A 27,016-nucleotide genomic window follows, 5' to 3' on the forward strand; every position below is an offset into this window, starting at 1 on the left:
TCCGTGGAGCATTGCCCTTGGATAGAGGATGTGGGTGTCTGGATGCAACCTTTTAGCATTTTGGGTTTTCGCTTGCTGCGAATAGGTCTATTTCTGGTGTTACCCACTTTTGAAAATACTGCTGAAGTACCTGACAGTGAATCTCCCATTTGTGTGTCTGTTGGTGCGTCCTGCTTAGAAGGTCCACTAGCTAATTGTGTATTCCTGGAATGTATTCTGCTAATAGATGAATGTGATTGTGAATTGCCCATTTCCATATTGTTTGGGCTAGAAGATGAATGTGTCCCGCCTTGTTTCTTCAGGTAATACATGGTCGTCATACTGTCTTTTTATCAAGACAGTCTTGTGTTTGAGAAGTGGCTGAAACGCTTTTAGGGAAAGGAACACAGCTAATAATTCTAAATGTTTTATGTGATAATTTAGCTGTTTTGAATCCCATTCCCCTTGAATGGTAAGGTTGTTGAGATGAGCTCCCCAACCTTTCAATGATGCATCTGTTGTTATTGTGGTTTGAGGCACAGGGTCTTGAAATGACCGCCCCTTCATTAAATTGCTGAGATTCTTCCATTGAAGGAACTTGTGAGTTTGGCCGTCCAACAACACTAGATCTTGCAATTGGCCCTGTGCTTGAGACCATTGCTGTGAGAGGCACTGTTCTAGTGTCCTCATGTTTAGTCCTGCATGCAGTACTATTCCTATGCAGGATGCCATCATTTCTAATAGTTTCATGATAAATCTTACAGTGTATTGTTGATTTGGCTGCATTTGTGGTATGAGATTTTGGAAAGCTTGTATCCTTTGTGTATTTGTATAGGCTAAGGCTCCTTGGGTATTTAAAATAGCACCTAGGTAAGGTTGCACCTGTGCTGTCTGAAGATGGGATTTTTGGTAGTTGAGAGTGAACACTAGTGTATGTAGGGTCTCTAGTACGTATTGAGTGTGTTGTTGGCATTGTATAAAATTGCTTGATTTTATTAGCCAATCGTTTAGATATGGAAAGACATGTATGTGTTGCCTTCTTAGGTAGGCTGCCACTACTGCTAGACATTTTGTGAATACCCCATGGAGCTGTTGTTATGCTGAATGGTAGAACTTTGAATTGATAATGTTTTCCTGCGATCACAAACCTTAGGTATTTTCTGTGAGCTGGATGGATGGGTATATGGAAATACACATCTTTGAGGTCTAATGCAGTCATTTAATCTTGTTTTTGTAGTAGTGGGATGATGTCCTTCAGATTTACCATGTGAAAGTATTCTGACAGGATATATAGATTTAGGGATCTGAGGTCTAGGATGGGCCTGAGAGTGCCATGCTTTTTGGGAATGAAGTATAGTGAGTATACTCCTGTTCCTTGTTGAGAATGTAGGACCAATTCTATGGTTTGTTTCAGTAGTAGTGATTGTACTTCTTGCTGTAATAGAACATTGTGTTCTGGGGACAGCTTGTGGTAACGTGGAGGAATGTTTGGAGGGTTAGAAATCAATTCTAGGCAATAGCCAATGCGGATAGTTGACAATACCCAATGGTCTGTGGTGGTATTTTGCCAATGTGAGTGGAATTGCTGCAGTCTTTCCCCCACAGGAGATGTGTGGGGTTGAGGGATGGTAAATAAGTCACTGTTTAGATGGGTTAGTGGCTTGTTTTGAAGTTTGGAACTTGCCTCTGGTTCTAAAGTATTGGCCTCTATAAGAACCTCTAAATCCCCCTCTCTGGTACTGCTGTTGCCGTTGCCCTTGTTTTGTCTGGGAGGTGGAAGCCTCAGTGGATTGCGGCTTGAATCCCCCTCTGAATTGTTGTCTGCGAAAGGAGCCTCCATAGGGCGTTGTGTCTAATGCTCCCATTGCTTTGGCAGTGTCTGAGTCTTTTCTCAGTTTTTCTATGGCCGTGTCGACTTCAGGGCCAAACAGGTGCTTTTTATTAAAAGGCATATTGAGCACTGCCTCCTGGATTTCTGGTTTAAAACCAGAGGAAGGTAGCCATGCATGTCTGCTTATAGTGATGGCAGTATTGATGCCTCTAGCTGCTGTATCTGCAGCATCAAGGGCAGACCGTATTTGATTGTTGCTTGTGGCCAGACCCTCTTCCACAATCTGTTGTGCCCTTTTTTGGTATTCCTTTGGGAGGTGTTGTACGAGTTTCTGCATCTCATCCCAGTACGCTCTATCATAACTTGCTAGCAAGGCTTGCGAGTTTGTAATTCGCAATTGGTTGGCAGCCTGTGTCTCTACACTCTTGCCAGCAGCATCAAATGTTCTACTCTCCTTGTCAGGGGGAGGAGCATCCCCTGACGAATGACTATTATCCCTCTTTCTAACCACACTTACTACCACTGAGTCTGGAGGAACTTGGTGGGTAATATAAACAGGGTCTATAGGAGCAGGTTTATATTTATCAATGCGTGGTGTTATGACCCTAGCTTTGACTGGCTCACTGAATATTTGATCTGCATGTTTAATCATGTCAGGTAGCATTGGGAGGCATTGATATTTTGAGTGCATGGAGGATAGTGTATTCAAGAGAAAATCCTCTTCTAGGGGTTCAGTGTGCATAAGCACCCCATGGTATGCTGCTGCCCTGGAAATAACCTGAATTTATGCAGTAGTGTCCTCTGGTGGAGAAGGCTTAGACAGGTATAAGTCCAGGTCATTGTCAGGAATAGGATCTGGATCATAGAGATCCCAAGGATCAATCCTATCACTATATGAATATTGGGAATGAGTTGGTGAAGGCAAAGGTGGTGGGCTAGTGGGTGGTGGGGAAAAATAAAGTTGTGGTGAATGAGGAAGAGAAGTATGGATAGGTAGTGGCTTCTCCTTCTGTTTATACATTTTTGCTGGTGGTGGAGCAGTGTCTAAATGTTCCTGAAAGGCCAATTTTCTCTTGGTCTGTAGTGGAGGTGCAGTAATTATTCTGCCATTCTCTTTATGGATGTGAATCCTTGATTGTCTTTCGTCCATAAATTCAAGGATAGGTTGGATCTCAGTGTCCTCAGAAGGTCTACAAGACTGTTCCTCCAGTGATTTTGAGCAGAGTTTAAGATGGCTCGAAAGTCCTTGCTCTTCTGAATAAGAAGACTTTTTCGGCTCTGAAGATGGTAGTTTTTTCGGGCCCGAAAATACAGCTGGTTGTTTTGGCTCCGAAGCAGGGCGTCAAGGCTTCGACTCCGAGGAGCGAGGACGATTGCTCGAGTCGGAAGTAGAGCTCTTGATGGACTTACTCGCCCTGATACCGACGGAGGAGTAGCCTTTTTCGACGCAGATCCCGCAGCTTCAGCGACGAGAGTCTTTTTTCAGATCGAACCATGACTCTCTGGCATTGGTGTACCCTAGGCCTTTGAGGACTTTTTATAAGTGGGCGTAGGGGCAGACGTACTCACGTGCTGACCAGCAGTGATAGGCCTATCTTCTTCTGATTCTTCTTCGGAGTTGGTTTCTCTGATGGAAACTGCCGTCTGCGCTTGTTTCTCTTCCATGGTGTTGAGATGTTCCATACTCTTTGACGGCATTTCCAATCTTCTGGCTCTACAATCGCGCAGGGTCTTCTTGGATCGAAGCGATCGACAGGCCTTGCAATCCTCTTCTTTGTGATAAGGAGAAAGATACAGATTACATACAAGGTTTTGGTCTGTGTAGGGAAATTTAGCGTGGCATCGAGGACAAAATCTAAACAGAGTTCGATCCATCAGGCTTCAAAGCGGTAGGCCTGAACAGGCCCGAGTCAGGCGCACGCGCCCAGAAGGGTGAAATTTAATTGTCGACAGTACTATCGGTTCGAGGCTAGGTGGAAACGCGATCGAAACAATACCGGCGATTAAGGGAGTTTTCTAAAATGTCTGATTCGAAATCTCAGAGCGAGAGGAAACACACCCGAACTCAACAGCGGAAAGAAAACAATCTAACACCGGAGTCGATGCCCATGCGCAATATAACGGAGAGGAGGAGTCACTCGATCCAGTGACTCCGAAAAAACTTTTTCGAAGAAAAACAATTTGTAATACTCCGAGCCCAACACTACATGGCGGAATAATGCTTAGCATGTGTATCTGCAGCTACACATGTCATCGAACATATATTTATATTATATATAAAATACTCATTGTTGAGGTATTCAATATTTTTGTTTCTGTGATCTGTATTATTTTACTGCTGTGATTACTTTCAAGAATTGTACTCTGCTGCTGCATTTGAAATGAAAGCTCACATTATTTTTCTGTGTATGAAACTTGGGAAGTGCCTTAATAAATTCATTACACAGACTAAGAGTGCTGCATTCTTGGCATTCCTTTCATTTCATCTCCTCTCAATCTGAAGTAGAGCAGAACAGTAGTGAGGTTGGTCATGCAATTTCAATTTTGCAGCTAGAGCCTGTGAGATCATGACAGAATGTTCAGTACAGTCTGAATGGATTTTGAAGGAGAGAGTGACCTTTTAAATCAGGAGGTGAATTTAGCAGGGCATCCAGTGCTGCAAGAGCAGCACATGTTTAGAGCCAGGGGCCCTCCTGATAGTTACCACAAGGAAGACCAAGACTAGCAATTTCCTTTCTCTAGTTTGTCAAGCCAGTCTCATTTGGCAGTGAAGCATCTGTCTGAGAGGCATATTTTCTAATGCCATGATTGTAGGAGAGATACAGAGAACCATTTGGCGGCACTGAGGAAGTGAAATGCAAATGCTGACAAAGCACTGGCAGTAAGTTAGGGTAGATGGAAGACATAAGATGAGGCACCTGGATTAGTCCAGAGGTTTTAGAAGTCTGCAGTCTCACAAGATCCTCAGCTAGCTTGGCACAGAGCAGCCAGGCTTAACTCAGAGGCAATGTGTAAAATATGTGTGCAACACTTACAACAGCAACACAGTAAAAGCACACCACAAAACGATCCCACTCTAATTCAGAAAATAAGTCATTTTTAATAAATAAAACAAGACCTAAACAAAGCAAAATCCAATCAGTAGAAAAAGAGGTATTCATCTCTAATGATTTTAGTAAAAATAGCACCAAAAAGCATAAAGCATCAACTATGGATATCTAGTTACGCGGGATAAAGTCACAAGTTCAGGCTGACCACAATGGAGCGTAGGCCGGCAGCAGAGATCCAGTCAGGCCCACTGAAGAGACTTACCTAAATCCTGGTTTGCACAGTGTTGCAAGGAACTGTGTTGAAGATGCGCTTTGCAGCCAAAACTATGAGTTGGTTCCGAGATGCAGCAAAGCTTTGGTGGGAGGTCTTGCGTCGTCATAAACCATCCCATCAACAAGGGCTTGTGATGCAAGGGCGTGCACCTTAGGATGCGTGGCACAGTGGTGCTTCCAATGTGGTGAAGGGCTGCGATGCATGTTGTTACAGCAGTACCGATCCATGCAGGAGTGACAATGCGTAGATTCTGATGGAAACACAAAGGCTGGGAGAGCACTTTACACTCACTTTCAAGCGTGCAGGACTTGGGTGGCACCACTTGGCATGGAAGAATCACAGATGGCAAAGTTCAGGTCATGGGTTCAAGTTTTTGGAGCGTTCTGTCACAGAGGTTGTGGTCCAGAGGCCAGCCAACTAGCCCAAGGTCACTTTGGGGTCCTGGGTTCAACAGATGCAGGTCCAGTCCTCGTCATCCAGGCAAGAAGGCAGAAGGCATCACAGCATGGCTGCCGTTCATTCAGCGCAGCAGTCTAGCAGAGTGGCAGTCCTTTCAGCAGCACAGCAGTCCTTCTCGGCGGAGTACCCACAGGTACAGAAGGCTAGCAAATAAGAGATCAGCACAAATGGAGGTGGAAGGCAAAAAGTTTGTGAGAAGCCCACACTAAGGCTGACAGGTCTAACAGATAGTTACCATAAACTGAATGAGTGGATTTGAAGCGAACTTTAACCTCCTGAATGTGGAGCAAGTACTATCCCCATATACATTTTTACACACCGAATAGGTGACAGTTCTCACATTCAATGTCAAAAATTATAAATGAGTATTACAAATCAAAGACCAGGTTGTTTCTTAAGTCACCTCTAAAAGACGTATTGCATATTACAATTCTGATAGCATCTCTTTTGATCTTTTACCCAAAAGGTGTGTTCCTCCAAACAGTCACTACTTTACTTGGAAGGTGAACAAAAAGGTTCCAAAAACGAGGTCTACATGTACTCATTTAAGACGTTTATGAAGTAACCAAAATCTTCCAATCACTGCGTTCTTGTTGGTTCTTTATTATGCTCTCTGCTAGATACACCTAGATACACTGCATGATTTTACAATTGTGTACCTGCAGTACTCAGTGAGAAGAAAGTTGTATGAGCAAAGCTAAGAAACTGATTCTGTCTTGGTCTTGCGTGATGTAAAGTATGTCTTGCAGTTTCATCCAGCACTACCACCCCAGAGAAAGCAGTCTATGAGAATAGCCGTGGAAATTGGCACCAAGGGCTACATCTGAGAGATCGTACCTATTCAACTATTAACAGCTTTATCGCTTCCCAATTCTTCTTACAGTTGGAGGTGGGGGAGATGTATGATCACATCATGTGATTGTTTACCCTGTGCATGCTATCCACGGTTTCAATGAGTTTCTCTCCTGGAACAGCCTCTACCATCTGATTTCTGAGGGTATCTATCTTACTCCACTAGCTTTTCATTCAGTTCGAATAATCCTTTAGTGGGATGCATCACTAAGGGACGCATGATCTATTTTTTTTTTTTTGCATGTGAGGTGTTCAAAGTTCAAACATATAACTTAGAATTTCTCCTTGTTAATGCATGAACTTTACATGGAACACGTTGGAAACAGCAGGCAGGGTTGTCCCTCTGTTTCTGACTTGTTCTATCTAAAGTTCATGCATTAACTCAGCGAAATTCTGAGTTATATGTTTCAACTTTAGAAACCTTGCACGCACAAAAATGGCACTTGGCCCATTATGGGAGGATCATGTGACTCCTTGACAAATCAGGATATCAAGATAGGGCTCTGTCACTCAATGACAAATTTGTTGACTCCAGGAATGAGCTAGATAGAGTCAGTGTGCTCACCTTCTCTTATTTTACCTAGTGTTCAGCTGTCAGGCTCACTTTCTTCCAGTAAGCCCCAAACAATATATTCCTCAATTACCTGGAGTGGCCAATTGTAGAATCTTCACTATCTTCTGCAGTACTGCCAGTAGTCCGTTGGTTGTCCCATGTATGCCAGAAACTTTCAATGTTTCTTAATCCTCTGCTAGCAGCAGGGATTTTGATTCTTTCTGCTGTAAGACAACTTCCATAACATTCTTTGGCACAGACCACCCCAGGAGGGGAACTAATTCATTCTGGAGCCAAAGCTCAACTGCAAAATCGCACTGACCCCTTCACTACAACCTTCTCTGAACCAATGATCAAGCCAGTGGAGAAGTTCTATTTTATGGGCATCACCTTAAATACCCTGTTTACTATCTGTGTTGCAATTCCACAGCATGCCTTCGGCTATCTGGAGCACTGTGACAGCTAGTAAGTCTGTCTGAATATTTCCCGGAAAACGTTTATAAGCACTTAGTAGTATAACAGAGATGATGCATTCAAAAATAATATGATTTACTGTGAACAAATAAATTTTATTAATAATATGAAGCCAATTCTCCTCTGTAAGATATATTCAGATATCCACCACCTATTGGTCCCGTTTTTTCTCACTAACAATTTTTGTAGCTGTATGCAATAATTCATATATTTGTTCAATATGACTGCTAATGACTCACTTACGGGAGGTGATCTTATAAACAACAAAAGAGGTACCTTAATCTAGCACATTTAAAAATGTTTCTCTGTTGCACATATTTAATAAAATCCCATAAAAAAGAAGCTCAAATTTCTCTTTCTGTTCCGCAAAGGTTTCAGTCTCTTTAGGTCGAAAAGATCATTACTTACGCTGATGCCCGTATTTTCACGATCCTGTAGCACCTGAGTAAGAACTGTTGGGAAAATCAGGATTCTGCCACAATGGAAGACATCTTTATTCCTGTATTGGTTTAAATGTCTTAAGCCACTGACCGTAATGCTGACTTAACATCTGTAGAGTGTAAAATTTAACACAAAGGCGCATTTGGTTCATTTTAAGCTACAAAGCCATAGCTTCTCTGTGATCTGTGGTAGTATTGACATTGTAAATTGATTTCTCCCCCTCAGAATTTCCACTCGTCATCAGTTGTGGGAAATCAGTGACAAATAATTATTTTCAAAGATGGGTAGAGCTGAACTCCCTAGCTTTGCAAAGAGTTTTAGTACAGCAACTCAAAGTGCTTTAAGTGGCCATTTAAGAATGGAAAATAATGTTTTCAATTTTTGGCAATAAAAAACAACCTTTATACAGAGAAAATAGTAGTATTTGAAATAAGAGGAGACAATGATGGACAGTAATCATTTTTACTCTATTAATATGCCCTGTTTGTTAAAGTGAGGCATGTCCTCACCTTATAAAGTACTGATATTTACCAGAAGATAACCATTATTATTTACATTTATACAATTCCTCAGTTCTAGAAGTAATTCCCAAACACCTGATCAGGAGCTGATGCATTCTCCTCTGCAGAGGAATTGGAAGCATTTGATATGAGAGAAAGTGATTCCTCTGTTTTATTTTTATTAATTCAATACCAAGCGATTAAAGAAAATGTGTCTACATAATGGAATACCCTATCTATGATCTTATAACGTGGGTTCAGATATAAAGCAACATCATCAGCGTAACAACGATTTTTAGGGGGTCCTTAAAGATTAGGACTGGCCTGTATTTTCTCCTAAATTTGAATAAGAGCTGCAAGCCGTTCTGTATAAATGGTAATTAATTACAGAGAAAGGGGACAGTCTTATTGACTACCCAACTTGACTCTAACTGACCCACAGCATTCTTCATCAACTACAATTTAAGTACCTTACTGTACGATGACATGATTATCGTGGTGAACTGGACAGGGAAGGTTATCTGTTTTAAAACTACTTTGAAATATACCCAGATCAAATGCTTTTTTTGCATCCATTAATCAACAAGAGTTAAGGGCCTATGAAAGATAATGCACATTAGGCACATGTAGTCAGCGCAATATAAAGTCTAGATATCATTAAATAAATGGTTAAATATTTTGGCAAGTCTTGAAACCAGTTCTAACTGGAGTGCTTTATATACTTCCATTGGAAGAGCGTCCGCCCGGGTTTGCCTTAGCAGACACAAAAGCCATGTGATGACAGCAGCCAAAACATTAGGTTACTCTTCTAAGCTTACTGTTTTTGAGATTGGTTGTAGCTAATAAAATGCTCAAATGGGGTAAGAACCCCAGCTTATGATAGTTTTAAAAATTAAAACAAAAAATGTTGAAAGTTCTCCTTGCAAAATTACCCAAATCTTCATCCTGAACTTTCTTAACATAATTTTGATTATTTTGGTCTTCAGTTTCCAGGCTAAGAGCCATACATCTTACTAATCTCTTAAACAAATGTTATGGTAGCCTGTATTCCGATTCTTAGTGTGTTTTCTAATCTCTAGAATCTGGCACTGGACGAAAGTGAGATTAATTTGGACTCATTTTCTTCTGAGTGAAATTTCAAAACTTTTTGCTGAGCAAGGCTCAATTTCCTTCAAGGCTTTGAATGGTGCTATTATCTAACAATCTTGTATGTACCATACAAGCGACACAAGTTCCCACAAGTAAAGCTTTACACATATCCTACTCTATTGCTAACACCGTAGGCACTTCATTAATTTTGAAACATCACCCAAAACTATTTTTAAATTACTCTAGCCAAATAATATCTGTGAATAGCTAGCATGGGATCAATTCTCTACCCTGCCCATGCACCAATATGCATTTCTACACTAGAGATTACCTGAAGGTTCAAACAAAGAGGGACATGATCTGAAGGACCAGGTAGTAGTATATCACACTCAAAATAAATTGAGGTTCCTTGCTACCAAAAATGAATCTATCCAAGCCAAATCTAGATATCTCTTGCTACAGTAAGTAAACCCAGATGCATTATGCGCTGTTGAAGCCAGACATCCATCAGTCCATAATTGTGTTGTAATAACTCAATTGTCACTCTCTTTTATTGCGCCACGTTTTCTTAGATTTTGTATCTTGGGTTACTCTGAAAGTTCTATCTGGGGGGTGATGCCACAAAAAAATTACCACCCATAATTAGAGATGGTGAAAAGAACGCTAACTTTAGCATCAATTCTTCTACAGTACAAGGTTCATCTGTATCTGGGTCATAATAGCATTCCAGCGAATAGTGTTGGCTTTAGTTTAAAATACAAACAAGTAACCACATGCCGAGTCTATCTTGCGTGACCTTCCTCATGGCAACTACCCTATTTTTCCTTATAATATAGGCAAGCCTCTGGGACGGGCGTTAGAGTAGTATGCTTCTTATATAGAGTTGCTAGCTCCTATTGATCAACATGCGGATCCCGACACGTGTATTTCTTGTAGTAAGAATACTGTACCCATTTTTGTTTGCCAAAATGACACCTCAGCTTATAAAAGTGTTTTACTCTTTGCTAAACTTCACTTTTCTGTTGCTAACTCTATTAAAGCTAATTAATTCCCCTCACACTTCTCCTCTGCCAGTACCCCTCCCAAGCTGAAGGCCTGGGTCTACCAATCCTCATGATCGCAGAATACTTGTTAAGGAGTCTACCATTAGGATTCCTTTGTGGGTAAGACAGTCTGATTTTATGGCTAGCTAGAGAGGTCCTTCAAATTATACTTTAAAATATTTCTACATTACCCCATTCTAATTTTGGGGTTGGGCAAGATTGTGGCATGAACAGACATGAAACGAAAAGCTCTGTCGCGGCCTGCTAAAATCTTGCCTGCTATCCTGTGCATCCAAATACTAGGATTCCCCATAATACAGCCGGACCCCCCCCTGAAGGGTTTGACCTCATATTACTGGTCATCCTGTATTTTTAGGAAAAAAGCAACATGACCATACAGCGAGGCCAAGCTGTCGGCCTTCCCTGCGATGCCTGAATGGGCGGGCATAGGGAGAAAAGGCCGCCCGTAGCGGTGGAGATGACAGTAAAGTGTGACAGAGCCGAGCCACGGTCCTTCTGACTGGGGAGTAGAGGCACTGCAATCTGACTCCCCCGCTGCTCTCTAGGGTAGAGTCCTGCATCGATGACCTGGAGGTCTGCCAGGGTGGAGAGATCCAACTCCGAGGTGTTGCCGAGGGCCCCAGTGGTAAGCCGAGGGGACCTGCGCCCCTGAGAGGGGTGAGTAATCGGCATCGATGAAGAGGAGGGTCATCCTTTGTGGGAGGCGAAAGGGTTAGGAGAGGAAGTCAAGGGAGTTCCATAACTCACCCAGCAGCCCGCTGCGCCATAAGCCAATTGGGAGCCCACATGAAGAGCAGCGGGAGCACTTATCAGAAAACTGTGGCACCCGCTTTGCAAGATACTCCTGGGCAAAGATAGGGCGCATAACGGAGTGCGCTGGGCCCTGCTGGACTAATGAGAGGCCTAATTGCAACAGCACAGAGGAGCACCCTAGTGTGTGAGGGAGACTCCAAGGATGGATGGACTCGATGCACGTGTGGGCCCTTCCTCATCGGCAAGCTGGGTGGAGCCTGCTGGGGAACCCACCTGGCTGCCCACTTGTTGAACGCTGCCCGAAGGCCATTTGAGATCTGTGTCCCCAGTGAAGGAAGCGGCCCTGCATTGACCGAGAGACAGTTGTGCCAGTGGCCGGCCAGAGAGGGGGATGAACGAGGGGCCTTGGGTGCCGGCTACAAGGGGAAGATGGAACCTGCCGACCGAAGGGGCATGTTGACCACCTACTTGTGATTACAAGGGTAAGAGTGATGGGAGAGCCTATTACAAGAGTGCAGACCCCACATAGGCCCTTCTGGGGGGCATCAACTGCATGGCAGTGATAGCACAGACCACCACCAACGCATATCAGCCTTATTCACCATTTGCCGGCGAACCCTGCTCTTCCGTGGTTGGACCCTGGTGCCTACTGTGCTGTTAACATCACAACCTGACATCTGTGCATTGTATAAGAATCCAGTGCTCTCCCTCACTTTCCTCCTCCCCCTCTGTTTCGCCCCTATCTCAGCCTCGGAGGCTGTTGAGAGCCTGCTCTGCTTGGGTTTTCCCTGGGAGATCACTGCACTGCACCATACGGGCTTGACTGGGGTTGTAACCCACCTATCACTTAGCGATGCCCTTGCTGACAAGAAAGCAAACAAGACCCCAGTGTTGAAAGTCATGTTATTCGCTGTTTGCAAGTATGAACATCAGTACCTCCATTTTCTTGTTGTCTCTCTCCTTATCTTGCTTTGAAATGCTGAAAGGCACTAATCAACCGTTTTTCTCACACTAAGGGCATGTTTGGACATGTTTCGCAACATCTTGTGATTTCTACTTCTGGGGAAAAAAAACATTATTTCAGTAGAAAGGTCAATGATTCATGGCCATCTGCTCTGAATGAGGATGTGATTAATCATTTACCCCATAAGTCAACCACTTATGCTCTGGCAGTTGTTTGTGTTCTATTATAATCTAAATGTGTCAAAGGTTACCTCACAGATACTTAACAGTCATGCCATCTGTTTTCCATTTGCACAAAGTCTTATTTATTTGTGGGTATAAAAGGAAGGCAACTTTTTGTAACAAGTGTACTTGCTTCACAACCACTATACAGCTGTGTATTGCTTATGATCGCTCTGAGCTAAAATAAATTCTGCCCTTTGCATGTTCTGGTCCTTATGTTTAGCAGGTGATTGGTGGCTGAAGATGATTCCCACTTTCACAACAGTCTACCACGAAGGGACCTCTTCAAGGGATGTCCAACTGCAGTAAGCCTGTGGTCGGTGAGGTGCGACCTGGGACAGACTGATAGTGGGGCGCCCTGCATTAAGGAGACAGAGTTTCTCAGCAGCTGTTATATGAAGTCTCTAACAGGCCTCACGACAAAGGACCTCCCCAACAGAGGTCCCCGGACATTAGTGTAAAAAGAAAAGGATGTTTTGTCCCAGACCAGAAGATGCAAAACAGCGAAAATTGGGGAGATTGTTCTGATATAGTTATGATCTATGTTGATGTAGAAATGTATTTCTCGTTGTTGTCGCTGTTGTATAAGTAGACAAATAGACTTGATGAAAGGGTACCTGCCCCTGTAGAAGGTACGCTGGCTTGGATAATGTTCACAAAAAAGGGGGCTGAGGCAATTCTGTTCAATGGGCTCTGGTGCAAATATACAAGTAAGAATAAGGATTTGTAGTGGCCAGAAGATGGATCTTTTGACAAAACACAGTATTTGCACCAGTGTCTACTTGAACGGAAGGTTCGGCCTGCTATGTTTGAAGCATTTAGAAAATGGGAAAGTTATTCCCGAACATTTGCTATGAAAAAACACGAAGAAAGGAAAAGACAGAATAAAATGATCCCTATACAAAAAGCTAGAGAAAGTGATTATCAAAAGCAAAGTGAGACAAATGCTTCAAGGCTCAGGAGCACAAATACAATGAAGGAGAGACAAATTGATAGAGGAACTTTTGGATCATCCACCTCCACCTTATAACCCCAATTCTCAGGATGTTTGTGATTTATCTGGGGGACATGATAAGAACACTTCACAAACACATTCTACAGCCCCACCTGTAGCACAGGATGATACATCCATTATCCAAAAAATGCCAACCCCACATACAACTCGCAGCACTATAGGTAGTGAGGAAAAGGCATCAATAAAAGGGTCATTGTTGAAGCAATTATTAGACCAAGATGATGGGGCTAGGCATTGTTGGGAATCTTACGAGGATAGCCCACAGGTTACCCGTAATTATTTTGTATTGAAACTTTTGGAAAGAATACACAATATACACTTGCAATTACAAGATAAAGCCTCTGACCATTTCCTGCCTTTTCCTGAAAATCTTAATCCACATTGGAGTCAGATTGATCAGGGCATCTTAACATCAGAAGACTGTAGAGAAGCCATTAGAAGGGGTTTTCGGGTTTATCAGGAATTAGCACACAAATAGGTTGTATGCGGATGGACACTAATAAGGAGCCAAGGACTCATCCCAAATGGAAGGTATTGTGAGAATAAAAGAAATAATGATATCACTAGAAAAAAGAAAAAGATGGTTGAACTAAAGATTAAAGCTCTATAAGAGGAAGATTGCAGGATGGAGGAGGTTCGCTAAGGGGAAGAGGAATAGGAAGGGGGCAGGGAGCATCAGCTCCACTGTCCGGAGGTAGAGGGATAGGCTACAATACATGTGCCTATTGCCGCCAAGAAGAACACTGAAGTGGATTGCCCCCTTTTGAAAGAAGGGGGACAGAAAAATGAGTCAAAAGGCAGAGGTGTGAATTGGAGAGGTGGTGCAACAAGCAGACAAAATTACTTTGATAAAAATACAGACATGCAAAAGGCATAATTTTCTCATGAACATTTTGAGGACACAGTAACCGATTGGTCACAATAGGGATGTCCAGAGAGTGGAGTAAAAAGAGTGCAAGGACGAGTCCAGATACCTGTGGATCCCATTGGACATTATGTTGAAATGGAAGTTTTGGGAAAAAAGGAGAAGTTCCTTATTGACACTGGGGCCATTAATACTACTATATCCCACCAAACTCTAGCATATGCTCCACTCTTGGGAAAGTTAGATTCTGCAGTTGGATATTCTGACGAATTTATTACTAGCCCTATATCTGAACCATTACCATCTGCATCGGGCCCAATACAGAGTGAAATGCCTTTTGTCCTCACTGACAAATGTTCTTTGAATTTACTATGATTAAAGAGTTTACAAAACATGCACGCCACTATACACTGTGAGCCAAATGGCGTTTATCTTACCTGTAATGAGACAGTACCTGCCATATAAAAAAATACCATAGATATACCCCCTGCCTTACGTGATATAGACAACAGGTTGTGGGCAACCGGACCTAATGATTCTAGTGTGAAGGATATCCCACAAGTACAGATTAAATTAAAGGAAAAAGCTAAACTTCCCCGTGTTCCTCATTATAAATTGTCCCCAGAAGGCAAGGAAGGTCTTCGTGCTATTATTACTGATTTGCTCGACAAAGGTATTATTAGAGAAACAACAGGTAATGTTTGTAATAGCCCCTTGCTACCTGTTTTAAAAAGAGATGATGGCACAGAAAAGGTCAAATTCAGATTGGTAGTTGATCTTCTAGAGGTGAATAAGGTTGTTGATCCGTCGTATCCTGTGGTCCCGGATATCACTGCTATGTTTTCATCTGTCCCCTCCAATGCTGAATGTTTTTTTGCCATTGATTTGAAGAATGCTTTCTTTAGTATTCCCAATCATGAAGATAGTCAATATCTCTTTGGTTTCAGTTTGGATGGCCGTTCCTATGCATTTTGTTGTGCTCCTCAGGGTTATAAGGAGAGTCCCAGCGTTTATTTACAGGCTTTGAAGAGACAATGGGACAATTGTTCTTTGCCCCCTGGTACCAGGCTTTTACAATATGCGGATGATATATTGATAACAGCGCTCACTAAGGAGGATTGTAAAAAAAGCTACGCATGTTTTGCTTTCTTTCCTTGCTGAAAATGGCCATAAGGTTTCGCCAACTAAATTGCAATATTGTCAACAGGAGGTTTCCTACTTCGGTCACCTTCTGTCGAAAGGAGGAAGGAGGTTATCTACGGAACGAGTTCAAGCAGTCATGAATATAATTTGCCCTTCTACCCAATGTGATATAAGGGGTTTCATTGGGATGGTTTCATTTTGCAGACAATGGATACCAAATTTTTCTTTATTGGTGAAACCTTTATTGGCGTTAACACATGCTGATGTCACTGATCCCGTTCCCATGGATGACGACTGTGAGCAGAGGTTTTGTGCTTAAACGCTTTGTGTAATGCCCCTGGGGACTCCTGATTATTCTAAGTGCTTTGCCTTGTTTGTGCATGAGAAGAATGGTTATTCATTATCTGGCTTAACGTGGAAGCATGGAGAGAAGAATAGATCATGTGCCTATTTTTCCTCAACATTGGACCCGATAGCGAGAGGCCTACTCAGCTGGCTTCGACACATGGCTGCAGCCGTTGTCGCATTAAAACAGGAAGATTCAATTATATTGAATGTGATGGTTTATGCCCCTCATTCCATTGACATATTGTTAAACAAAGCGAAGACTCAACATAAGACAAATGCCCGGCTATCACATTATGAATTAGCTTTGCTAGCACCAAATGTTATGCTCAAAAGATGTAATGTCATTAACCCAGAGAACCTGATGCACTCCCCTCTGCAGACGACTGTGTGTTGGTGACTGAATCTGAAATAAAAGGGCCGGGTGGATCTCACTGATGTTCCTCTGTTGGATCCTGATGGTACAATATATGTAGATGGGTCCTGTATAAAATTGTCAAATGAAAAAAACAGAAGCTGCATATGCGACAGTGACTAATAATAGAGTGGTGGAAACTTGTAAAATCAGCACAAGCAGCAGAACTGGTTGCATTGACCAGAGCTTGTGAAATGTCAGAAAGATTAAAAGTTAACATACATACGGACAGTCAGTATGCTTTCAGAGTAGCACATCATTTTGGAAGATTGTCGACAGAAAGAGGATTTCTAACATCCACAGGTGCAAAAATACAACATGGACATTTGATGGGTCAAATATTGCAAGCTGATATTGCCATAAAAGTTAGCCATCATAAAGTGTAGTGCACACAAGAAAATATTTGACGAAGTAGGAAAAAGTAATGCATTTGCAGATAAAACAACTGGACAGACAGCTCTAACTCCCTACTCTTTAACATATGTCGTAGTCCCCGCTAACCCGGATGAAATGGACCCAGACACAAATGATGAGGTGAAGGAAATACAGGCCCTTGTAGATAAAGAGGAAATGGTACAATGGGAAAGGAAGGGATACCTATATGATAAACAGACTGGCACTTGGGTGTCTGGATATGGGTCAGATACAAAGCGAGTGCTCCCCAGTAGTTTTCTCCTACCAATGGTCCAAATGGCTCATGGTGCCCTCCATGCTGGAGCTGACGGATGGTGCAATAGACTATTGTAAACATTGTATGGTCTGTGCACGATATAATGTGGGAAAAGGCACACAAGTTCCCGAAGGCCATTTCATGATGCCAGATGCCCCTTTCCAGTGTTTACAAATGGATTTTATTCAAAAGCCCGCCTCGCAAGAAAAAAAAAATACATTTTAGTAGTCATTTGTTGATATAGCGGATGGGTTGAAGCATATCCCCTGAAAGATAATACCTCTGTGAGTAAAGCAAAAATGTTGCTAAAAGAATTCTTCCCACAATATGGTTTGTGTAAAAGTTTATGGAGTGATAATTGGCCACACTTTGTGAACGAAATAATGACCCCAGTATGTCAGGGATTAGGCATTCATCAAAAGTTCCATTCCATTTATGACGCAAAATCTGCTGGTTTAGAAGAAAGATAAAATGGTACCCTGAAAAAACAAAATGGGGAAAGTTTGTGCACCTAGCAAATTGAGTTGGATTGACGCTTTGCCATTAGCATTATTCTCTATGAGAACAACGCTCACACCAAAAACGAAGCTGTCACTGTACGAGATAGTGATGGGCAGGCCAGCTAATGTCTTCGGTGTTGCATCTCTATCCAAACTAAGAAATATGACTCATCCAGGAATATTGGAATATTGTAAAGACTTGACAAATAAACTGTCTTTTGTTCATCAACAGATCAGCGACGCTTGGTCCCCTCAACTGGAAAGGAAAACATCATGATATACAGCCGGGGGATTGGGTCCTGACCCAAAGCTTCACACGGAAAAATAGCCTCCAACCTCGTTAGAAAGGCCCCACGCAGGTACTACTGGTGACTCAGATAGCCGTCAGGTGTGAAGGACACAACAAATGGATTCACGTGTCTCACGTCAAAAAGGCACCCTTTTTCTGGCTGGAGCAGATTTTTGAAGCAGACTGTTCTGACCGACTGAAAGGTGGTCCCTTGCAGAAGGATCTTATCAACTTCACTGCTCTCACCCATGATTACAACCTGCGGCCACGGAAGATAAAGTATTAGACCGGAAAGTGCTTAGGACGGAACAAGCACCAACTGCCATGGTGCTTAAGAGTGCCAACTCTAAAGGACTAACTTGTGCAGTGAAGTTAGTAAATTAAGGACACTGCAGCTCTCGTGACCAAGGAGACTTCATTGTTTCTTTTCTTAGCCTGCCCCATTTGTTTCTTGCAACCATGACTGAGACTTATTCCAACCTTAAAGGAAAGAAAAAAATAGATTGATCTAAGATATGTTTCTCTGTGACGATGTTTGGGGTACTATTGATTATATTTGCTGTATTATATATGCTAGCTGTCCTTTCGTCTACCTCAAATGTGGACCCTACTTCAAGCACTCCTATATCCCCACATGCATTGGCCCCTAAAGACATGGCCCATAAGGAAGAAGTGCAACTTAACACCTTTGTCTCATTATTGCATCATACCCATCAAATTCTAAAGAAAAACGATTGTTAGATTTGTCTCAATCTTCCAGCCTATGTGAATGAAGGAATACCACTTCTACAAATAACCCTTCTTTTTGAGGCCTCCTGTTATGCGATACACACAGCTATTCTAAAAAAGACATAATAACAGTCTTTCAGGGTGTGGTCAGGTCACAGTCAGGAGCGAAAGGAATACCAAACTCTTCCCTGTATATGAGCTATTATACGTCCATTTTGGAAAAGGGAAATTGTATCAGGGTAATAATTCATAATGCCACTTTTCCTCTCTCTGATGTCTTTACTTCCTTGTTTTCAGAGATTATTTGTAATAGTGTTTTTCCTGACCCTCTTCCAACAACGAGAAGCAGAGGTATGCCAATACTACAATTAAGACAAGGCAAATACATGGGCATTATCTGTGTCACCAGCAATGGATCTCGCTGGTTGTGAAACACCAGTAGTTGCAATATGACTTTTGGATTAGCATCAACTGCACATAAATGCCACTATAGGTTGGGGATTCAATGTACTTCATTTGTGGGGACAAAGCTTACACCGGGCTCCCTGAGAGTTGGCATGGTTGTTGTCAATTAGGTTTTAATGTCCCCGCTATATCAATAAAAATGACCCAGGAAGTGCTTACGAGGTCCCGTAACATCCTCCTCGAAACAGGGGTGTGGAGCAGGGAGATACAGGTCTGGAAATAGCCAGAGAAATAGTGAAGTGATTTTTTCCCTGTTTCGGTACTGCTATTAATTCTCGAGATATACGAAGGTTGGCTCGACTACTGGAAGCCACCATTAATGAAACTATTGGAGTAATTGAAAATAGCACAATAGAACTTCAAGCCCCAAGATTTAGTGTCACTGCAAAATAGGAAGGTCCTTGACATGATGTTAGCAGAAAGGGGATGAGTTTGTCAATTAGTGGGCATGGCTTGCTGTACTTATGTATGGGATACCTCCACCACAGTTAGGGAGGCATCAAAAAATTGCATGATATTGGCGTGCAAGCCCATAGTAAAATGGGTACTTGGGCTCCTGTAGGGTCAATATGGAATTTTCTAAGTGTTTGGGGTTGAAAAGTAGGAATGTTTTTCCCAATTATATTTTTGATTCTTATCGGGTGTTGTGTTTGCATTCAATGTAATCCACTCATCTGCCAAGTTTTAGGACGGTCAATGAAATATTATGTCACATCGTCTACCGCGGCTACAAATGCTTTTCTTGCTCAGGACAGGGCAATACAGCAGTTCATGCAAATTGATGTGTCCCCTAACGCATTGCATGAAATTCCTAAGACAGGCCCCGATTATGAAAATGACTCCTACCATACTGTCATTATTGATAATGTTTCAGAAATGCATAGCAATGTCACTTAATTTGAAAGAAGCAAGAAAATGCTTAGACTGATGTCTAAAGGGCCGATTGTGGAAAGTCATGTTATTCGCTATTTGCAAGTATGAACCTCTGTACCTCCATTTTCTTGTTGTCTCTCTCCTCATCTTGCATTGAAATGCTGAAAAGCACTAATCAACCGTTTTTCCTGCACTAAGGGCATGTTTGGACATGTTTCTCAACATCATGCGAGTTCTACTTCTGGGGAAAAAAAACATTATTTCAGTAGAAAGGTCAATGATTCATGGCCATCAGCTCTGAATGAGGATGTATTTAATCATTTACCCCATAAGCCAACCACTTAGGCTCTGGCAGTTGTTTGTCTTCTATTATAATCTAAATGTGTCAAAGGTTAACCCACAGATGCTTAACTGTCACACTATCTGTTTTCCATTTGCATGAAATCTTGTTTATTCATGAGTATAAAAGGAAGGCAACTTTCTGTAACAAGTGTACTTGCTTCACAGCCACTATAGAGCTGTGTATTGTTTGTGACTGCTCTGAGATAAAACAAATTCTGCACTCTGCACTCTCTGCGTATTTTGGTCCTGTCCTGTTTAGCAGGTGATTGGTGGCACCCTAGTCCAGGGGAGAGTCCAAGCCGTAGAGCTGTGTGGGAACCCCGCCCCCACAGTACAGGACATCCTCCAGGCAATTACTTCCTCCAGTGAGGCTCTGTAGCCTAAGAGCTTGCTGAGAGAGTCACCACTGTGGAAAGGACACTGTTGGATGTCCCTCCCAAACTCTGCCAACTGTGAGATCGACTGACAACCATGGAAAGTAAATTCCAAACCCTGAGCAATGGACAGAAGATGCAGAAAATAGGGTTAGGAGGAATAATATACAAGTGATTGGGTTGCGTTGGAAGGAAATAAAATGGTATCCTTTCTGGAACACTGGATTTGGAATGAGCTGGCTCCGGAGGACTTGTCACACCTCTTGAACGAGCACACAGAGTGCCACCCCGACCGCCCTACCGGGTGGTAGCAAAACTACTCTATTAGGGGGACAGAGACTGCATATTGGCACAAGCTCAGAGTAGAGGTGACCTCATGGTGGGCAACAGTGAGATAATGATCTTTCACAACTTTACAGAGATCCACCTTCCTGGCTGCAAAACAACGCCTTACACAAATGGGACTGACTTATGCCATGCTGTTCCCCACCCGACTCAGAGTGGGTACACCTGAGGGAGTGCAGTTCTTCACCACTCCTCAGGAAGTGGGACTGGACTGAATGACACCCACCGCCGGGCCCTAGCCTTAACAACCCTGAAACATCTACCAAGTGACAGGGCCCTTGAGGAACCTGGAGAGGAACCCCATCGGGAGCAGAAATGCAAAGGGAACAACAGAGAGCACTGAAGGTGGCGGCTGCCATCAGCAGTGGTGAGAGGAGCAGCCTACCTGCATCAATGAGAGTTGGCAACAACAATGAACAGCAGTTCTCTGATCACAATGAGGGATCTACTACAGCTGGGGACTCAGACCTGAACTGCTAAAAGTGACCCCTGGGACTGCAGACAAATTGATGTGACTGGCACATGGTATGGTAAGAGATAGTGGAACCTGAACAGACATTTCCTTGGGAGGCATGGGAGGCCCCATGTGCAACATGGACAAAGATGATTGACTGCATTCCTTTATTAACTGAATACCTGGATACTGCAAGACCAGTGTCTTGACTATTGCCTACCCAAGTGGTGGGCCCAGTAGAATGCAGGTCGATCCGACTTCCTGCCACCGTTACTTCTGTATCTCGAGTGGGTTCACCCTCATTTGTTTAATTTGTTGATGGAGTTTGGATGGGTGATGGTTTTCTGCATGTCCTGGAATGGGGAGTTGGGTAGTTAGTTCTTAACTAGTTTTTATTAGTTTTTGATTATCGCTCACCAGGGCACCATCACAGCTTTACCATTAAGAGCGAATAACCAAAATATACAATACACTCCATCCGGAGTCGATTGGGTCCCTTAGATCAGAACATACTATGGTCAACATCTAAAATAATCTCCTGGAATGTGAGGGGGTGCATACTATGTTTAAACACTACAAGGTATTTTCCTATTTAAGCAGATGAGGAGTTCAAACAGAAATCCTTCAAGAAACTCACCTTATAGCTAACATGGGGGCTGCACTACATAGACGCTGGCAAGGTCAGGCCTACTATACCCGATACTCTGCATTAGCTAGAGGAATACTGATATAGATTCGACCAGGGGTCCTGTTTAAGCACACAAGAGACATTATTGATCCTGAGGGCCGGTATCTAGCAATCACGGGTCGACTCAATGGTCGACCCGATGGTAGGGACAATGCTATAATTAATGTATACACTCTTAATTCAGATCAGATGGGGTTACTAACAGCTCTCTAGGACATTAGCTCCCCAACTAGTCAGAGATGTGATTGGGGTGAGATTACAACTGTGTAGCTACACATGCACTAGACCATTCTCCCCCACCGTTAGGCGACTCACCAGTCATAAGAACAGCTCACTTCTTTTCCAAATTGCAGGCAGAATGGGGACTGTTGGGCTCCTGGTCAAAACTTCACCCACAAGAGAGAGAGACTATTCCTTCTTTTCTTCCTACATAAGCTCCATGTACGCTTAGATACAGTCCTTTGCCCTTCGGCAATCCACAGCCAAGTGCATGCCGAATCTCTCTAGGATGATATAAAACCACAAACGATCCTACGTCACCTGCGCTGGGAGACTTGGAGGTTGAGACCAGAAGCCTTGGAAGATCCCGTCTATAGGGATCTCATAGGGCAGAAAATTACTCAATACTTTGAGACTAACTTGGGTACAGTGACCTCCTAAAGACTCAAATGGGATGCGTTCAAAGCGAGGCAGTTTTATCGCAGAAACCGCAGGGATCAGACGCACATTAACATTGTCAGCCACGCCTTCTCTGAGATCTATAGAACTGAACCGACCAATATCATGACTTTTAACCAGCTCTGCTTGAAGCAAAGAAGAAAGTTGCAGAGCAGGCTGAACTCCTTTGTTGCTTTGATTACAGGAACTATATGACCAAACACATGCATAACGCAACCGTACAGGCTAACTCTTTGCATGGCAGGCTAATCCTATTAGATGAGGCATGATTATAGTTGAGGAGGTCTCAGACAAGGGAACTAGATTATATAGACAGGCAGACATCAACCGAGAATTCTACACTTACTGTTCAATCCTATACAGGAGTGTGACCGTTGCTGATGGAGCGGCAGTTCATGACTACCTGTCTCCACTTGATAATTCCTGAAGAGGCAGACCAGCCAGGAGGGAAAATCACTTTTCCAGAGGTGCGAGCAGCAATCAAACACTTGGCCAGGGGACAGACACCGGGAACAGATGGGTTTTGAGTGGAATTGTATGCCACCTATGCAGAGACACTTGAGGCAGGCTCTGCATCACAAATTAATTCTGCTATCTTAACTAACGACATAGAAAAGGCTTTTGACAGCCTGCAATGGGCTTTCCCAAAATAGGTCATGCGGTGCTTTATCTGGGCAGGGGATTCCTAGATAGGTTAAACTACTCTATTCCTTCCCCGGGCTAGGATGAAGACTGGGAAATATTTCTGAGAGCTACGAAGTGACGCAAGGCACCAGACAAGACTGCCCACTGTCACTTCTATCTGCTATGGCGATGAAACCCCTTGCTCGCTATGCCAGACGTGGTGGCAGGTGCCTAGAAATAGAGGCTGGGGGAAGAGACTATCATCATATAGCTTTGTATGCTGATGACCTCCTTACGTTTCTTAGAGACAGCACCCGTGACCCGGCGGGGGCCAAACATCTACTAGACCAATTTGGAACTCTCAGGGTTGAAGGTTCACTAGCAAAAGTCAAGCCTCTTCCCTATGCGGAGCACATTAAAACCTCTGCACCTGGACGCTTTAAGGTGGGGGTCAAGTTGTATTCATACCTAGGCATCAGAATGTTTCACAATCCTACCATTTTTCTAGAAGGAAATTACAAATGGGCGTTCAGGGCATTATAACATAACATGAACATTTGGAGCACAATCCCCCTCTCTGTAGCTGGCAGGGTAGCATTACTGAAAATTATCTTTCTACCCACGCTGCTGTACTATTTTGCAGTGTTTTAGTAAGGATTCTGCTGATGGTTTTGAAGGAATTAGATTCAGTTACAAAGTCCTTCCTATGGGGATCCGGTCGCAGATGAGTGGCACTGTCTACTATGCAACAGTCGACTGGGGATGGAGGGCTAGCAGTCCCTGACTTTGAAACATACTATGTAGCTGAAAACTATTGTTATAGATGAACAAAAAAACAGTCCAATACAGTAACGTTCAACTCAGTGACAATACACAGCAAAATCAAAAAAATAGCTATACATCATGTGTATAATACATATTAATAATTTAATTTGAATCTTTCTCTTAACTACTATGAATCTGCTCATCTGCTGTTCTTAGAATGTGAAAATATGTCCAAGTTAATTAGTCGAGAGTGACTGAGGCAGGCTGACGGCAGTCACTATCCCACAATATCGAAATAACACATGGCTTTTTAAATCTTAAATAGCATAATAAAAAGAGACTTACGTTTGGTCAAACACAGGGTTCAAGTTCTTCTTTGACGTGTGTGTTTTTCTTCTCCCTGATCGTCTCTTGTCGGGTAGCAAATATAAACGGACATAGGGATCAGAGCCATCCTCTGAAAAAGCTATTAAATTTCTAAAATAAAAAATAAAGAATCATGTGGACATGTTTAGTGACAATATTGTAAATGTAATTTATGTATGCATTGGTAACAACTGATGGTACTGAACGCTAAGCAATTCTTTTGACAGGAAAAACAAATATTATATTTACTTTGGAATCTACAATTAATTATCTCTCTCCTGAATTACAAGCATGTTACACTTTCTTTTTTTAATTCAGACACAAGGCTTCTTTGGGTATGTGTATCTCCTGTGATTTTGGCCAATTACTAGTTAGCAAGCTTACATATATCAACTAACTGCTTTGGGTACCCATGTCATAATTATAATATTTTATCAATCAATGTAAAGGCCAGTATTAGTCTACAACATTCACGTATGTTTTACTTCACTGCATATGAATTTTCCAGCGTCGGTCTCTTCTAATCAAGTCAAAATTATTTTCTTCAAGCTACTGTGTACACAGAATTTTTCAAAGATTATATCAGAAATATTACGATTAGATCCACTTTTAAAACATTTAGGGTCTGATTTAGAGTATGATGTACGGTTTGTACTCAATCAGGGCAACAGAGTAAAATCCAAAATCACTTTGATGGATCGCCCATCCTTAGCATTAAGAGATGTCTGCCGGTCCTGTGGACTTAGCTAATCATTGGCAGGAACTAAATTTTCCTGCCATTGACTTCAAACATGTTTTTTTTTTTTTATCCAACAAACCGTAAGGGAATTAATTCTTTAAAAATCAAAATTAATGACACCCACGCCATGGGAGTTGTGGGGATAATTTAAACATTTTCACTGCCCCTTACCACCAGTTTTTTTCCAAGTTGTGATGTACAGTGAAAACTATCCATCTGACCACCAACTCTAAATCAGGCGGGGGTTAAGTCGCCAAATCACTATATCAGAGATGAAGCTGGAGTAGGCTCCATCATCGAGGTTCTGAAGGTCTGCCCAACTGTAAATATGGCAGGCAGGCCAAGAGTTTGGAGGAGAGGGTACTTTGTTGCAGTCGTGACAGATTATCCTCTCTGTCAAACTCTAAATCAGGCTCTTAATTCCATTAGCACTCAATCATAAACAAACATGATTGCACACATTTCTTATATGATATGATATAATGAGGAAGGACCATTTATTCCCCAATGATAACACAAAGGCAGAACCAAATAAAAAATGAGGTAGTAGCTCATAATCGTTTGCTTAGTGCTAAAAGAGAGAATATGGTCCCACATGATATGATAACTTGCTTTGTCAAACCATGACCGAAGCAAGCATTCATTTAAATTATCTCGAGATCCCATCATTCTTCTTAACATTAGATTGATAACAGGTTCTTCACCGTTTTTACTTTATAGGATAAGCCATGAACTGTTTGCTCACTCCACAGTGATATTAGTTAATGAATTAAGAGGGCCAGTTACCTAATGTAAAGGAAATATTTACTGTCTCTGCAAGTTCTTTGACTACCACCACGGTCTCCGGGTAATCTGAAAATCATTTTTAGCATTTGGGACATCTGGGTCAGTTTTTTTAATCAGAGGTTCATCATGGTTAAAGGTTTTTATACTGATATTTAATTTAGCCCACTCAATTTTTCTTTTCGAACAGTAACACTTTAGTATGTCATTCAATGGGTCAGAAGGATGTAGAGAAGGTTGCATGTAAATCTACAGATTACATGAAAGAAGGAGCACTAGCACTACCTTCTTGACTCTTCAGGAGAGACTAGTAACATCAGGCTGAGCTTCAAACAAAGTTTGTCCTGGGCAGGTCTCCATATAGATGGACCCGGAGACCTGTCCTAAAATCAGTATACCAAATTATAGCGTGTACAAAAAGAATGCATTACGATCACATAAACATTTTAGCAAAAGGAATGTTATCAAATAATTGGGATGGGAAACTTTCATCAGCATTAACCAGCATGTTTTAAAAGTATTCTTCAAACGTTCTGAATGAGTGAAAAAAGGGTAGCTCAGCTAAGAAATTGGATGAAAGACTGATTTTCGCCGACTTTTCCAAATATAAGTCAGTTATGGTTTCTGAACAATTGCTGAACATGCATGTCACTGTAGTCTCCACATTTAATTTTAGTTTTTATGTTTATGTTGGCTTTTTGAAATGAGTAAAATGTAAACCTGCTCTTTCTTAATGGAGCTGTTGCTTTCAGTCAGTTATAGTTTGATACGCCACTGCAAGAAAGTCAAACTGGTATTGTAATATTTAATATCATTTGCAGGGAAAACACTTTTTGATGCAAATTCAAAATTTTCAAGGCTACCTCAAATGCTACTTCCATCGTTGTGTTTGGTATAGACACCCATGAACACCACGCAATGAGTCTGCTTTATGGCACAGCAAGACCTTATATAACTATATTTATATATTAAGTAATATGAAAATATGTTAGATAGGACTATGTTGAATTAGTTTTATTTAAAAGAAACTATAATTACATGGTGT

General features: G+C 42.1%; 1 protein-coding gene across 2 annotated transcripts in view; it reads right to left on the reverse strand.

The window, feature by feature from the left end:
* ESYT2 (extended synaptotagmin 2) overlaps nucleotides 1–27,016 on the reverse strand; it is a 542,370-nt gene that overhangs the window by 10,379 nt on the left and 504,975 nt on the right. For both annotated transcript variants that reach the window (XM_069211166.1, XM_069211165.1), the window contains one exon: nucleotides 24,429–24,560. In XM_069211166.1, coding sequence (XP_069067267.1) covers nucleotides 24,429–24,560 — 132 coding nt within the window. The remainder of the gene's footprint in view (nucleotides 1–24,428; nucleotides 24,561–27,016) is intronic.

This window comes from Pleurodeles waltl, chromosome 10 (assembly GCF_031143425.1).
Source record: "Pleurodeles waltl isolate 20211129_DDA chromosome 10, aPleWal1.hap1.20221129, whole genome shotgun sequence".
Classification (NCBI taxonomy): Eukaryota; Metazoa; Chordata; class Amphibia; order Caudata; family Salamandridae; genus Pleurodeles; species Pleurodeles waltl.